Source organism: Pristiophorus japonicus, chromosome 14 (assembly GCF_044704955.1).
Source record: "Pristiophorus japonicus isolate sPriJap1 chromosome 14, sPriJap1.hap1, whole genome shotgun sequence".
In the NCBI taxonomy this organism is placed as follows: Eukaryota; Metazoa; Chordata; class Chondrichthyes; family Pristiophoridae; genus Pristiophorus; species Pristiophorus japonicus.
Genome location: NC_091990.1, coordinates 53,708,519 through 53,724,460, shown reverse-complemented (window position 1 = coordinate 53,724,460; position 15,942 = coordinate 53,708,519). Strand labels below are relative to the sequence as shown.

Sequence of the window (15,942 nt, the reverse complement as noted above, 5' to 3'; positions counted from 1 at the left end):
CAAATGATTTAGCTTTGGCCTTTAACCCTTGTCCAGTCACTGCCTCCTTTCCTTTGGCAGTGGTCACCCAGTTCTGCAGGGACGCCTCCATCTCTCAGCATTTTGTATTTTGAGTGCTAAACCCCAGGCTTACTGTTTATCAGGTAGGAGGTTCAACGAAGAAATATAGATTACTCACTAACTGCACTTCTCCTTCGACGTCCTGCAGTTCGCTAACTTTCCCAACCTCATCTGCCTGACCTGGATTAAGAAATGGAACCCTGTGGTATATCACATTTTTCCGATTGAAATGAGTAAGTAAATGAAATATGAATTGGGATGAAAGAGAGAGCTGATGGTCAGGAAGCGTATGTACCTTAAGTAAAGGCATCTGCAGATGTATATATGCGCGAGAAGTATTTCCTTCTCTGATTGGAAATATATGTTAAATTGACTTTAGCTGGTCAAAGAACTGAGAAGAGATGGTGTGGGCTCTGTAAGGAACACAAGAGAAATAATGAGATGGCTTTGATATGTTAAGAAAGAAATTGCATTTATATTGGATTTTTATCACATCCTCAGGACATCTCTAAGCGTTCACAGCCAATTCAATACTTTTTTGAACTGTTACGTACGGCAGACAATTACACACAGCAAGATCCCACAGGCAGCAATGGACAGTTGCTCTGCTTGGGGTATTGGTTGAGGGATGGACATTGTCCAGGACGCTGAGCGAATCTGTTGTTCTTAAAATAGTGGCATGGGCTCTTTTATGTGCACCCGAACAAGCAGGTGGGCCCTCGGTTTAGCCAAACAATGCATCCCTGATTCAACACTGCACTGGAGCGGCACCCTAGATTCATGTCCTTGAGGGATCGTCTACATGGGCTGCATTGTACTGAGATTGTTACTCGTAGTTTGTAAAGGGCAATACCAGTCAATCTTGGGCAAGTCCAGTCAGCTCAGCCTGACCCCTGCACCAACTTGTTGAATTATTTTGATGACATTGGGTGCTTGTCTGTACCTCTGTATGAATGTGCACTGTTTTTTTTTTGTTACAGTTAAGATTCCAAGTCGAAGAACCTATATTGATCCAGATACCTGCGAAGACCCCATCCAAGCAGTGTACCTTTTTGCCAAAGAGCTGGACCTTTCCTGCATCAAAATTGAGAGAGTTATTGGAGGAGGTATTGGCCATTTTATTACATCTTCAGCACAGTACAAGGGAGTACCAGTATCTTGTTCAACTCAGAGACTCCGGTCTCTGCCATGGTTGAAAACAATTGGAATGAGAACTAGGTGCATCATGAAATTGTGATTAGGTGACAACAAGTTCTCTGCAAATACTGGCACTCCCAGGAACCCACACCCTTGCTTCTGGGAGACCAAGGCAGCTACCCAAAGAGGAGAAAAATGCCATCACTGCAGAAAGTGTTTTCGAACAATAGAAATAACCTGCTCTTAAGTCAACCAACAAAGCGGAATCTGATGACCAGCGGCCTGAAATCTGAAGGCCTGTGAATCAGGCATGATCGTCTCAAGGAGACCATGGGGTCCAGGGACCTCAGTTTGGAAACCTATACTGTAGATCCACTCTCTGTCGGGATAAAGGAAAATTGAGTGAGTTAAGGAATTGCTTGGGTTCAATTCCTGGGAAAGAATGAGAGTAGAAGATGAGGTGCAGGCTTGAAGGGCCAAATGGCCTACTCCTGCACCTATTTTCTAAGTTTCTATATTGCGGTGGATCTTAACGAGTTTGCACAATTTCCTACTTGATGAGACATTTATCTCAATCAGTCTATTGTGGTGAGTCAGCACTGATAGGTCAGGTACTTCTTTGCAGAGCAGTGATCCCTAAGATTCGTCTTGCATTATGTCCAGTCCATCACTTTCAGTGCAGGATTGACAGATCTCTGGGAGCAGCTCATTTGCTCAGCTATCTGGCTGGGCTTTGGGCAGGAAGAGCTAAAGTGGGAGGAGGGGGTTCTCCTAACTCAATACATGTGCATACAAAAATGCTACAAAGTCAGGATTTGCAGCTTTCATTTTTGGCCAGTAGTTGGAGAAGGTTCCTATAAGCCAGTGACCAAGAAGCCACATCACTTACCAGCATGGGTAGGCTGAGCATTCAACCCATCACCTCTGTGCTCGCTGATCTATATTGGCTCCTGCTTAAGCAATGCCTCGATTTTAAATTCTCATCCTTGTTTACAAATCCCTCATGGCCTCGCCCCTCCCTATCTCTGTAATCTCCTTCAGCCCCACAACCACCCGAGATGTCTGCGCTCCTCTAATTCTGCCCTCTTGAGCATCCCTGATAACTGCTCAACCATTAGTGGTCATGCCTTCAGTTGCTTGGGTCCCAAGCTCTGGAACTCCCTCCCTAAACCTCTCCGCCTCTCTTTCCTCCTTTAAGACGCTCCTTAAAACCTACCTCTTTGATCAAGCTTTTGGTCACCTGCCCTAATTTCTTCTTATGTGACTCGGTGTCAAATGTATTTGTTTTGTCTTATAACACTGCTAGGAAGCACCTTGGGAAAAATTACTACCTTAAAGGCACTACATAAATACAAGTTGTTGTTGCAATGGACTGTGCGCACTGGCTGTGCAGCGACGATCAGTGCTGAGCTTGCCTGTGACCAGGGTAAATGCCAGACTGAACCACCGATAACATTCACATTACTATCACAGTGCTAGCAAAAACAAAAAAATCCCATAGGGTGGGTCTCGCTGCCCCAGAAGCAGCAGTGGCACCACATTTACCTCGAGGCACCGCTGGCAAAGTTGGCACCGCTCCCAGGGCAATCCTTGCAAAATCTGACTTTTACCGGATATTTTAATAACATCCGGTGGACCGTGTCTCTGAATACCGTAGGTGTTGATATTGGTTGAAAAGCTACATGTCTCTCAGAACACTTGGTATTATGCATCCCATCAACTGAGTAGGCTGGATGTGTTGCTGCACTCTGTAGTTTACAATGATTTCCGCAGCCGAATTAAGCAGCTGTGTTTAAGATTTCACTTAAAATATGCCTGTTCATGGCAGTGTGATACCAAAGCAAGATAGAATGCTACACATGTCTGCAAATTCTCCATATAATGTGTTCCAATCTCACCCTGATGCATTTTATTTTAAAACCGTTCATGTTTTCTGTATGAGATGGGGGGAGGGAGGGTTGTCCTGTTATAGAATGACAGAACATCTCCCTCTTTTGAGTGTAACACATAATGACATGCCCCTTCCCTCAAGCAAATATTAGTGAAACCCCCTTCCTTCCCCACCCTCCATGTAAATGCTTAATAACAGGTAAATGCATAGTAACATTGCCCTGTGCTAAAGCCACAAATGAGAGTCTCCAGTCCCCTCCACAAACAAGTAGGACCATCCCCCTCCCTCACAAACAGGTAATACGATCCCTTCGACACCTCCCCCCTCCCCGCCACACACACAACAAGTGTAAACAATAAAATCCCATCCCCTGGTAAATGCATAGTGACAACTCGTCTCCTGACGCAAACATGAAGCATCATCCCCCTACCCACACACAAACAAGTGGGCATGTTCCCCAAGCCCTTAGGCAAGCATGTAGTGACATCCCCTTCCTACCACACAGACGCATAATGGCAACCCCCTCGACCATGTACCTGCGAACCAACATCCCAAGCCCACACCAAGACACGGCAATGACCCCCCCACCCCACATAACACAGGTAGTCGAGGTAGCTCTGCTAACAAAGTCTGTTGTCTCCTGCAGGAGAGTTTGGGGAGGTTTGCAGAGGTTGTCTTAAGCTCCCCAGTAAGAGGGAGCTCCCAGTGGCCATCAAAACGCTGAAAGTTGGCTGCTCGGAGAAACAGAAGCGCACCTTCCTGACAGAAGCAAGTGTCATGGGACAGTTTGATCACTCAAACATCATCCGCCTCGAAGGAGTTATAACAAGGGGTAGGTATATCAGCGCCGCAAAATCTATTGTTTTTAAATTAGAGATGTTAAATATCAATTTCAAAAATATTCTAAAACAAAATATGCATAATGTAAGAGAAATTAATGGTATTTAAAATATCTAAACTTGGAATTGAATCACTTGACTAAATATTTTTTCTGTTAGTTGTACAATGTGATTTTCCTAGTGGTGGATAAATTATATACCTATTAGATTAATTATTTTTTGGGCATCTCGCAGAGGTTGGACTGGAATTACTGTAATTTAATCAAATGTTTTCTTTGCTATTGCTATGGCAACACTTTGTCTGGAGGAACAGTTGTGAGCCATTTCATGGCAACAGAATTTTCTGCAGCTCTACATTGGCTAAAGACAGCCTCTTTGGACCTGGGGGTCCTTGTGCATGAAGCACAAAAAGTTAGTATTCAGTTACAGCAAGTAATCAGGAAGGCAAATGGAATGTTGGCCTTTATTGCAAGGGGGATAGAGTATAAAAGCAGAGAAGTCCTGCTACAACTGTACAGGGTATTGGTGAGGCCACACCTGGAGTACTGCATACAGTTTTGGTCTCTGTATTTAAGAAAGGATATACTTGCATTGGAGGCTGTTCAGAGAAGGTTCACTAGGTTAATTCCGGAGATGAAGGGGTTGACTTATGAAGATAGGTTGGGCCTATACACATTGGAGTTCAGAAAAATGAGACGTGATCTTATCGAAACATATAAGATAATGAGGGGGCTCGACAAGGTGGCTGCAGAGAGGATATTTCCACATAGGGGAAACTAAAACTAGGGGACATAGTCTCAGAATAAGGGGCTGCCCATTTAAAACTGAGATGAGGAGGAATTTCTTCTGTAAATCTATGGAATTCTCTGCCACAGAGAGCTGTGGAGGCTGGGTCATTGAATATATTTAATGTGGAGATAGAAAGATTTTTGAGCAAGACGGGAGTAAAGGGTTACGGGGAGCGGGCAGGGAAGTGGAGTTGAGTCCATGATCATATCAGCCGTGATCTTATTAAATGGTGGAGCAGGTTCGAGGGGTCAAATGGCCTATGCCTGCTCCTATTTCTTATGTTCTTATGTAAACCCTTCACCTTTCACCCCTGACCCCAGTAAAGCTCGATCCTATCTTATGCAACTTGGGTATCCTGCCTGACTCCGAGTTGAGCTTCGAACTTCACGTCCAGTCTGCCACCAAGGCTTAAAGCTTCCATCTTACCCATCAATCCTAACTCACTCGCAATGCTCCTGAAACCCTTTGTCCAGTCCAGAGTCAACCTTTCTAATGCTCTCTTAGCTGTTCTCCCTACCTCCACTTTCCATAAACTCCACCTCAACCCCAACTCCACTGCCTGCACTAAGTGCTATTTAACTCTATCCTGAGTCCTTACTGATCTCCATTGGCTCCTCAGCGCATTGAATTTGAAGTCCTCATCCTTACCTACCCTCACTCCTCCCTCTGTCTGCTGCCTCCTCTCACTCTACATTCTTCCACACTCACTGTCTTACTGCACATTCCTCCTCCCTTCTCATTACTATTGGTGGCAGAGCCTTTAGCTATTTTGCATCCACACTCTGGAACTTTCTCTCTAGACTACCTCATCCTAGACTATCTCTCTCCACAAATGCTCGGCTAAAGCTACATCTTTGACTGTGCTTTTGGACACCTCCCCTAATTTCCTATTTGCTCCTGTTCAGGTTTGACCCCCAACTGCAGAGCACTGTGGGATATTTTGCCACATTAAAAGGGTTATCTAAATGTAAGTGCTCTTTTTAATTCACGGGATTTGGGCATTGCAGGCAAGTCCAGCATTTATTGCCCATCGCTAATTACCCTCGAGAAGGTGGTGGTGAGCCGCCTTCTTGAACCGCTGCAGTCCGTGTGGTGAAGGTACTTCCACAGTGCTGTTAGGGAGAGAGTTTCAGGATTTTAACCCAGCGACGATGAAGGAACGGCGATTATTTCCCAATCAGGATGGTGTGTGACTTGGAGGGGAAGTTGGAGGTGGTGGTGCTCCCATGCGCCTGCTGCCCTTGTCCTTCAAGGTAGTAGATGTCGTGTTTTGGGAGGAGCTACCAAAGAAGTCTTGGCGAGTTGCTGCAGTGCATCTTGTAGATGGTACACACTGCAGCCACGGGTGCACCAGTGGTGAGGGAGTAAATGTTTAAGGTAGTGGATGGGGTGCCAATCAAGTTGGCTGTTTTGATCTGGATGGTGTTGAGCTTCTTGAGTGTTGTTGGAGCTGCACTCACCCAGGAAGGTGGGGAATATTCCATCACACTCCCGACTTGTGCCTTGCAGATGGTGGAAAGGCTTTGGGGAGTCAGGACATGAGACACTTGCTGCAGAATAACATGCCCCTAACCTGCTCATGTAGCCACAGTATTTGTGTGGCTGGTCTAGTTAAGTTTCTGATCAATGGTGACACTCAGAATGTTAATGATTCTTGCGATATGTGGTTAGATGGAAAAAGCAAGTGTCCTCATTCTCTGAGGTGGAAGCCAGATCATTTCTGAAAGGAATGCAGGGAATGTCGATGGATGAAACGCCCTGGGACATATTTGTGTACTTCGAAGGCACCAGCTCAAGAATGGCAATGGGGGCATTCCACTTGGGTACGAAATGGTGTTTGATGTGGCAAGATTTAGAGATTGCAGCCAATATAAAATGCTCAGGGAATTTTTTTAAAGTTCTTTCCACTTCTTTTCACTTCCTCGCCCCCTCCAGAGACTCGAGCACAAAATCTAGGCAGTACTGAAGGAGTGCTGCACGATCTTAAGTGCTGACTTTCAGATGAGACATTAAACTGAGACCCAGTCTGTCGTCTCAAGTTGATGCATAACATCCCGTGGCTCTATTTTGAGGAAGGGCAGTGAATTTCTCCCCAGTTTGAGACCAATTTTTATCCCTCAACCAACACCGAAAAACAGATTATCTGTTCATTTATCTCGTTGCTGTTGTGGGACCTTGATTGGCTGCTGTGTTTCCTATGTTACAACAGTGACACCACTTGCACCTGAGATAATAATAGTCAGCGTGGGGGAAGATGCAGGCAGGATCTCTGAGGTCACTGCTCGAATCCCTATGTATTTTACAGCTTACATGACAATTGTTTTCTGCCACATAGCAATTGTTGGCAGGACTTTTGCATTTGTTCAGACAGAGGTGGGGGGGGGGGCAAAATTGCCCTCCTCCCCAAACAGGGCACACTTACCATTTTTTAAGTGTTTTAGGGTGGGGAATCCAGCAAAATTCAGTGCTTTATTTATTTTTTGCAGCAGGGCGGATGTCGGATCAGGAGCAGGGCGGAAGTGCCACTCTTGTCGGTTCGACCGCTGCTCCGAGTCATCAGCGCCGTGCTGACGCGTCACAACATCCCTCCCCTTCAGTTAAAGGGGAGGGCCACTGCGAGCTCTGCAGCCACTTTAGTGGCACTCAATCAAGGTACAGCGAGTGCTAAATAGCGACGGCTGTGAAGAGGGCAACTGGATTGGACGTCACCAAGGTCCAGGTCAGTGATTGGAGCGTGGGCAGGTGCAACAGGAGCGGCGAGGTCGGGGCGCAGGAGCGGCGAGTGATCGTGGAGTGACGTGATCAGGGCCTGGGAGAGGCGAGAGTTCGGGGCCCAGAAGAGATGAGGGCCCAGGGTCAGCACGGGCCCAGCCCACACTGTGATATGTGTGTGCACTAGGTCTGTGCAGCAGAGCTTGGTCTCCAGTCGTCTTGGTTAATCCTCGCCACTGGACCAATACCTAGCTCTGTCAAGGCCATGTGGTGGCTGATGTGCAACGGCCACCCCACGTTAAAAAAATCCACACACAGGCATCTTCCACCCTTCAAAATGTAGCTCGGGACCTGGAATATCAGGCCCTTCAGTGAACTCATCCCTTTTCGGTGTGGAAGCAAGTCATCCTCGATACGAGGGACTGCCTATGATGATGATGACCCACTGGGACACCAGGAAGGGTTTCGGCTGGGCCAGCGGCCTGGCACCCAAGAGTGGGTGCGGGGCAGCCTGTTGGTGGCCCGGCCGAACCCGTAGCTGCCATTGTCTGGCCGACTTCGGAGTCCATCGACAAGAAGCTTCCCGCCGGGAAAGGCTGTCGGGGCACCGAGCGGCAGCTGATCCAGTCCCGCAGGGCAATTTTCCGCAGGGTCGGTAAGGGGATGGGCCGGGAAGACGGTTGGGGCAGTCCCATACACCGCTCCAAAAATAATGCAGGGCAATTTTGAAAATGTCGGGCCCACTGTGCCCGACTAGGCGGTGCATCTTTAACGACCCGAGTCTGCCTCTTTGAGGCCCTTGTAGAAAGTGTCAATTCCTGCCCAGGGTGTTGTATTGTTGTAAAATTCATGTAGCGAAAGTATGTTGCATGGGATTTCAATCCTCACCATTCTCCCGTATGCTAAAATAAGCATTCCAGTTAGCTTTAGTTACTTTACTGCCCTCCTTGGAGATTCATTGCAGACTCAGTAAGCCAATATTGTTCAAGATTGAAAAGCTCCAGTGACCTGGTCTATGCAGTCCCAAAGTCTCCAGAATTTCTGTCAGTGGATTATCTCCCTTATGTTTTTGTTTAAATATCTAAACGGTGCTATTCCCATTTTGAGAATTTAGGGAAGTGAATTAGTACCATCGCGATGTCTTCAGTGTTAAGCTGCACTTGCTTGTCGTATTTAGATTGTTGGTCCTTTGCTCATTTTAAATATTGATACCCTGTACATGGTTTAGAAGGGAATTAAGTAGCTGCTCTGAAAAAAGAGAAATATGAAAGATTATGGGGAGCAATCAGGCAAATGGATTATGCGGAGAAAAGCACCAATGCAGCATTAATGGCCTATCTCTATCCTGTAACATTCTGTGATTCTATGCATGATGGATAGTTTGGAAGTGTAACACATACGTCACATGTGTGGCATACACTTTCACCCCCTGTAGACTTGCACGAGACTTTTAATTAGGTAAATCTGGTAAATAATAGATTTGTTCAGGTGTTTACTTCAGTAATTACTACTGGTGAATTGAGAGCTATATCGGGGTTAGTCCAGGATGTTGAAAACATATAAACATATTGCACTGCACATTACAACAGTGACTTCACTCCAAAAGTACTTAATTGGCTGTAAAGCACTTTGAAATGTCCGGTGGGCGTTGTAATGTATTTGCTTCATGGGTTCTTTGCTGAAGAATTCACAGCTACACATTTGCTGTAAAGAAATAGCTGGTTCATTAGCAAAAATTTAACAATCAAACTGAACACCACCAGTTCATCCACCAGGCTCACAACTGCACGACTCATCATGGAGAACCTGAACTCAGTTAACTGGGGTTTTATTGAGTTTTGTGAGCATCACGTGACTGGCTAAGCCACTCACAGTGCAACAGATCCACAAGCCCGTGAGCATTACTGTTGTGAAAGGCGCTATATAAATGCAAGTCTTTCTTCTTTCAGTGCAGTCAGTGTGGTTTCCTGTCCATGGCCAGTCGTTGAGCATTGACTGTGCTGCTGGGGAAATTGCCTTCCAATGCAATGAGCAGAGATTCAAAGGACAGGTCACTCAGGCCATTAGTGACTGGTTAAAACACCACATCAGCATAGACCTAAATGAATATCTGTGAAGGTTCTCAGCCATACAGCACTCATGATCGAGGAGCTGAGGGAAAAAAGGATGAAAAATACTTTTATCAAAGAAAGAACTTGCATTTCTATAGCACCTTTTGCAAATCTAGGACATCCCAAAGTGCTTTACAGCCAATGAAGTACTTTTTGAAGTGTAGTTGCTGTTGTAATGTAAGAAGCACAGCAGCCAATTTGCGCACAGCAAACGCCCACATATTGAGGGATAAATGTTGGCCAGGACACCGGGGTGAACTCTCCTGCTTCAAAATAGTGCCATGGGATCCTTTACATCCACCTGAGAGGGCAGACAGGGTCTCAGTTTAACGCCTTATCTGAAAGGCGGCACCTCAGACAGTGCAGCATTCCTTCAGTACTGTACTGAAGTGCCAGCCTAGATTTTGTGCTCAAGTCTCCGGCATGAGACTTGAACCCACAACCTTCTGACTCAGAGGTGAGAGTGCTACCGACTGAAGGGTTGGATTATTCAAATCATTGTCCTAAAACCCACAATGAATACACACCACATCCTTTTTATTATTACATCATTTGCCAATAAATCTCTTTTGAAAAATGTTTATGTGCTGTGATTTTAAACCAATATCGAAATGCAGACCCGACATCCCGAACCTTGTTTCACTCCTAACGTTTGTGTGTAGCTGCAAGGCAGAATATAATCAGTTAACTTAACACGTGTGCTCAAGTAGCTGATTTGCAATGTGCTCCAAGATCGAATGTCACCCAGAATATAAAAAAATATTCGGTTCACTGATTTTGTTAAATGATACAGTTTGTACATGTGTTTATTTTTGCTGTGATGTAAACTCATTATAATGATGCATCTGACCATCAGCTGAACCCTGCAATTTGTAAATGGAACATGCTTTTGTCCAGTTTCTGCAATGTTTCACTGTATGCTCTGCAGTGTTATACTCTAAGATCATTAACACTGTGATTCCCCACTTGCAGGTAAACCCATGATGATTGTCGTTGAATACATGGGAAATGCAGTGCTGGATTCCTTCCTGAGGGTAAGCTGTCAGATTTATTTGACTTGTTTTTAAGGCAAATAGCTTCCAAAAATGGATAGCATTTGCATCCAAACAGCAATCCACAGCACCAGGTATTAATGAGACGAGGTGTGATCCTTCACACTCCTGAGTTCCCCATCTTACCTGAAGAAGCGGATATAGAGTAACTCCCAGTAGCATGGGTGGAGAAACCCTGGCTTCTCTTGCTTGTCTCCTGGCATGTAGTTTGGAGTAGCGCGAGCTTGGGAGTAGTGTGGCTTCCCCTTTGCTGGGCTCAGCAGGTTTGCTCTGTCAGTTGATGAGTCTTGCGAGCCAGGAGGCTCTCCGGTTCGGCCCTCAGCCTGCCGAGTTTACCGATATCGCAGCAATAGGGATGCTGCAACTGGCCCGAGTGCCCCTGGGTGGTGATGAGGAAACTCCGCAGGGTCCCTGCTCTCGATGGCAATGTTGGGGACCCTTGCTGGATGCGCCCGTGTGTTGACGTTGAATGAGGGGGGAGGTGAGGGCTCGGTTGTGCTCGCTCCCACTTGTCAAAAAAACCTGCCAACCCTCCCCATCAAAGTTCGCCCACTGCCGGAGCTCTGGAATCTTGCCGAAGTTGCCTTTCTCCATGGGTGAGTCCCGACAGTGAGTGTTGGCCGGCCATTCCCACCACAAGCGTAACACGACCATGCCTGATCCTGTCAGCATCCACACATGTGCGCTTTCCGGAGTGGAAAGTGATGGTGATCGGGAGCGGGCGAGTATCAGGAGTGGGAACCATAGCCGGGTTCCCCTCTCTCTGACCCCGGGGGTGCGGAGGTCACCATGCAGTCTGAGGAAAGCTCAATCGGTCTGGACTGCAGCTGAAAACCCGGGACTTTCCTGGAACCTATGGCTCAGCTGCTCACTGGGTAAACTTGCTGAACCACCAAGAGAGCCATTGTATGTACTATACCCAATCTGTGTGGTGTCTGTCTTGTGAAGGAATACGGAATACACGGTTCCAATGAAGCTCAACGCAAGCTCGAGGAACAGCATCTCATCTTTCGTTTAGGCACTTTACAGCCTTCTGGACTCAACATCGAGTTCAACAATTTCAGAGCGTAATCGCTGCCCATATTTTGTTCCCTTTCCTCCCCTTTTTATTTTTATTTATTTTTTCTCTGTTTCTAATGGCAGCTAGTAATTATTCCGCCATTCACACCCTATCTGGACTCATCTTTTGTTTCCGAACATGTGTCATCACCATCTCAATTTGGCCCATCATCCCTTTTGTCTCTCAAATCTCTCCTGCCTTCCACCCTATTACAGACCTTCCCTTTTGTTCTTCCCTCCCCTCCCCTCCCCCTTTCACTGCCCCCCGCGCTTCCTTAAGAATCTGTTACATTTCGAACTATTGCCAGTTCTGACGAAGGGTCATCGACCTGAAACGTTAACTCTGTTTCTGTCCACAGATGCTGCCTGACCCGCTGAGATTTCCAGCATTGGAATATTTCAGATTCCAGCATCCGCAGTATTTTGCTTTTATATTAAGGAATACCGAAGTCTGCTCCCAAATACTATCTTCTCTGCTGTGTGAGTTGACAGAACCACTTTACAGCAAACACACTGCATTAGTGATTGAACACAATCACCAGGGGTCACCCAGGTGAAAGTACAGACACAATCCTCTTCACTAAATTTAGCTTTTGCAGAACAAACGAGTAGAATAAATTTTACTCTTTAAAAGGATTGCAAAATAAAATCTGTTAGGCTGTCATAAGAATGTAAAGATGCAGAAATTTTTTTTTGCCTTTATACAGCACCTCATTGTATCCTCAGAACATCCCAAAGTGCTTTACAAGCAATGGACTGCTTTGGAACAGCCAGTGTGCTCACGGCAAGATCTCACAGGGAGCAAATGAGTAAATGAGCAGATAATCTGTTTGGGTGGTATTGAGAGAGGCATCTTGCCTGGCCAGCACTCTGGGAGCACTCAGTGCTCTTTGAATAATACCACCTGAGCAAGCAGACAGGCCTCAGTTTAACATCTGGCGATTAGCGGAGAAGTCTGAGGCTCATTTGTAGTTGTCTCTAATTGCGTTTGCTTCCCCTCATTAGGTTGAAGGATCATTTTGATAAAGTGACTTGTATCAAGTGCTTGCACCAGTTGGCAGTCTCATTCTCTTCCAATGCTGCTCAGCTCCATCTTCTCCCAAGGCCACTGTTTTTAGGGGAATATTCAGTTTGTCCAAAACATTTCAGTTGAAGTATATGTACACTGATATACATCGCAAATCTTTCAATAAATGAAACCGGAGCTTCCCTACCTCTATTTCATTAATTTGTTTCACATTATTTCTTTTTCCCTTTGTGGAATCTCCCTTTGCCTGGCATCATCTTCCCTGCTAACTGGGCTGGAGACCTTCTCTCAGATACCCACCAAGGCAAATGGAATTTCTCAATGGATTATCTTGAGGGCAGCTGGAATACAAAGAGGAGGAAGTGATGCTTCCGTTGTATCGGCCCTTGGTCAGGCCCCAACTGGAGTGTTCAGTTTTAGGCACCGCACCTCTCAAGGATATATTGGTGTTGGAAGAGGTGCAGCGCAGATCAGCCAGAATGATAGTGGGGCTCTGAAGATTAAATTATGAAGACAGGTTGTGTTAACTTGGTTTGAATTCACTTGAGGACAGAAGATTGAAGGGAGACCTGATTGAGGAGTTTAAAATGTTAAAAGGATACAATAGCATTGATGCAGAGAAACAAATTCCTCTGGTGGGGGAATGAGGTGCGAAGGGACATAATCTTAAAATTAGAGCTAGACCCTTTAGGGGGGAAACCAGGACACACTTTTTCCACACAAAGGGTAGTGGGAATCTGGAATTCTTTCCCCAAAAGGCTGTGGCTACTGGGTCAATTGAAGCTTTCGAGACTGAGATCGATAGAATTTTGTTAGGCAAGGATAACAAGGTGGGTGAATGGAGCTGAGGTATGTTCCACCATGATCTAATGGAATGAATGGCAGTGTAGGCTCAAGGGGCTGAAAGGTCTCCTCCTGTTCCTACACTCCAGGTCAAACCTGTCTGTGTGCTACTGGGACATTCACTGAACATTTTGGCTTGCCTGCTCCCTTTATTGTGATATCACGGGTGCTTTATTGCAACTTTCCCACTGCAGGTTGTTGAGAAGAACCAGCATCTGGTACAATTGCAGACATGGACTCATCGTCCACCAATCAATGAGCCAGCAGGTTAAAGCCCCAAAGCTGTGCACTACAATGCGCCTTTCTCCTGATTTATACATGATTTTCTTGCTCCCTTAGGTCCCATTGCAGCTGTGCTTATAGAATTATAGAATGGTTACAGCACAGAAGTAGGCCATTCGGCCCGTCGAGCCTGTGCTGGCTCTCCATGAGCACCGCAGCTAGTCCTTTCCCCATAGCCCTGCAAATTTTTTCCTTCAGGTACTTATACAACTCCCTTTTGAAAGCTGTGATTGAGTCTGCCTCCACCACCCCCTCAGGCCGTGCATTCCAGTTTCTAATCACTCGCTGTGTAAAAAAGTTTTTCCTCACGTTGCCTTCTTTTGCCAATCGCCTTAAATCTGTATCCTCTGGTTCTCGACCCTTCTGCCAATGGGAACAGTTTCTCTCTATCTAATCTGTTCATGCCTCTCCTGATTGTGAACAGCTCAATCAAATCTCCTCTAATCTTCTCTGCTCTAAGTAGAACACTCCCAGCTTCTGCAGTCTATCCATATAACTGAAGTCCCTCATCCTGGGAATCATTGTTGGAAATCTTTTCTGCACTCTCTAAGGCCTTCACATCCTTCCTAAAGTGCAGTGCCCAGAATTGGACACAATATTCAGTTCAGGTCAAACCAGTGTTCATCATAATTTCCACACTTTTGTACTCTATGCCTCTATTCATGAAGCCCAGGATCCCGTAATCTTCTTTAACTACATTCTCAACCTGCCCTGCCACCTTCAGCGATTTGTGCACATATACCCCCAGGTCTCTCTGTTCATGCACCCACTTCAGGATTGTACCCTTTAGTTTATATTTCCTCTCCTCATTCTTTCTACCAAAATGTATCACTTCGCACTTTTAGGAGAACATAAGAACATAAGAAATAGGAGCAGGAGTAGACCATACGGTCCTTCGAGCCTGCTCCGCCATTTAATACGATCATGGCTAATCTGATCATGGACTCAGTTCCACTTCCCTGCCCGCTCCCCATAACCCCTTATCCCCTTATCGTTTAAGAAACTGTCTATATCTGTCTTAAATTTATTTAATGCCGCAGCTTCCACAGCTCTCTGAGGCAGCGAATTCCACAGATTTACAACCCTCTGAGAGGAGAAATTCCTCCTCATCTCAGTTTTTGCGTTAAATTCCATTTGCCATGTGTCTGCCCATTCCTTTTGATTACCTTTTATGTTAGCTGCTCTTCGCTTCTCTCTCTCTTCTCACTCCTTTTAGTCTCTTGCACTGTTGCTCCTGAGCTTAGGCTAGCTGAGAAATGTAGATAAACAGCCAGATGTGTTGCCCTCTTATGTTGTTTTTCATTTCTCTCCTCAATTAGCAGTAGGAGAGTAGTTCCCCTTGTATCAGAACTATATATTGTTCATCTGCTTCTCATCTTCTGTTCGAGGTGTCACCTTGCACCAAAAGCTGAATCATGACTGAAAGTGACAAAGGCTGTCTGTCACATGGGCTTGCAGAGGATGGTCAAGTGGCATTTAGTATTTATTTTCTCATGTATTTCTAGCCCTCTTTTCCCTGTCTTTATTTGCTCTCTTTCTCCTTTCCTTTCATTTCCTGGCTCCATAACCTGCCCAACTGTGAAAGTGTTTTCTGCCGATGGCGTCATCCTTTGGGTGAGATATTGAGCAGAGTTCCCTCTGCCTACTCTGGTGGCTCAGGTGGGTATTAAAGGTCCCATGGCACAATTCAGGAAGGAGCTGGGAATGCTCCTGGTGTCCTCCCCCACATTCTTCCTTTAACCAACACCACCAACAATAGATTAATGAGCCATTTGGCTCGTTGCATTTGTATTCATTTGATCTCGGGATGTGGGTGTCGGTGGCAAGGTCACATTCATTGCCCATCCCTAGTTGCTCTGTGTAGGGGATGGATTTTTTCCTTGAAACGCTGCAGACCATGTGGTGAAGATGCTCCCATGATGCCGTTAGTAAAGGAATTCCAGAATTCTGATCCAGCAACGATAAAGGAACGGCGATATATGTCCAAGTCAAAGGTGGCTCCCAGGTGTCCGTGGTGATGTTGCGCTTTATCAGGGAGGCTTTGAGAGTGTCCTTGTAATGTTTCCTCTGCCCACCTTTGGCTCATTTGCCGTGAAGGAGCGCTTGCTTTGGGAGTCTCGTGTCTAGCATGTGAACGATG

The 15,942-nt window shown here is 45.9% G+C and overlaps 1 protein-coding gene across 5 annotated transcripts in view; it reads left to right on the top strand.

The window, feature by feature from the left end:
• LOC139279906 (ephrin type-A receptor 7-like) overlaps window positions 1–15,942 on the top strand; it is a 634,755-nt gene that overhangs the window by 579,315 nt on the left and 39,498 nt on the right. For 4 of the 5 annotated variants that reach the window (XM_070899215.1, XM_070899214.1, XM_070899217.1 and 1 more), the window contains 3 exons: window positions 1,041–1,166; window positions 3,735–3,920; window positions 10,512–10,573. In XM_070899215.1, coding sequence (XP_070755316.1) covers window positions 1,041–1,166; window positions 3,735–3,920; window positions 10,512–10,573 — 374 coding nt within the window. The remainder of the gene's footprint in view (window positions 1–1,040; window positions 1,167–3,734; window positions 3,921–10,511; window positions 10,574–15,942) is intronic. The other variant, XM_070899218.1, reaches the window with a different exon arrangement.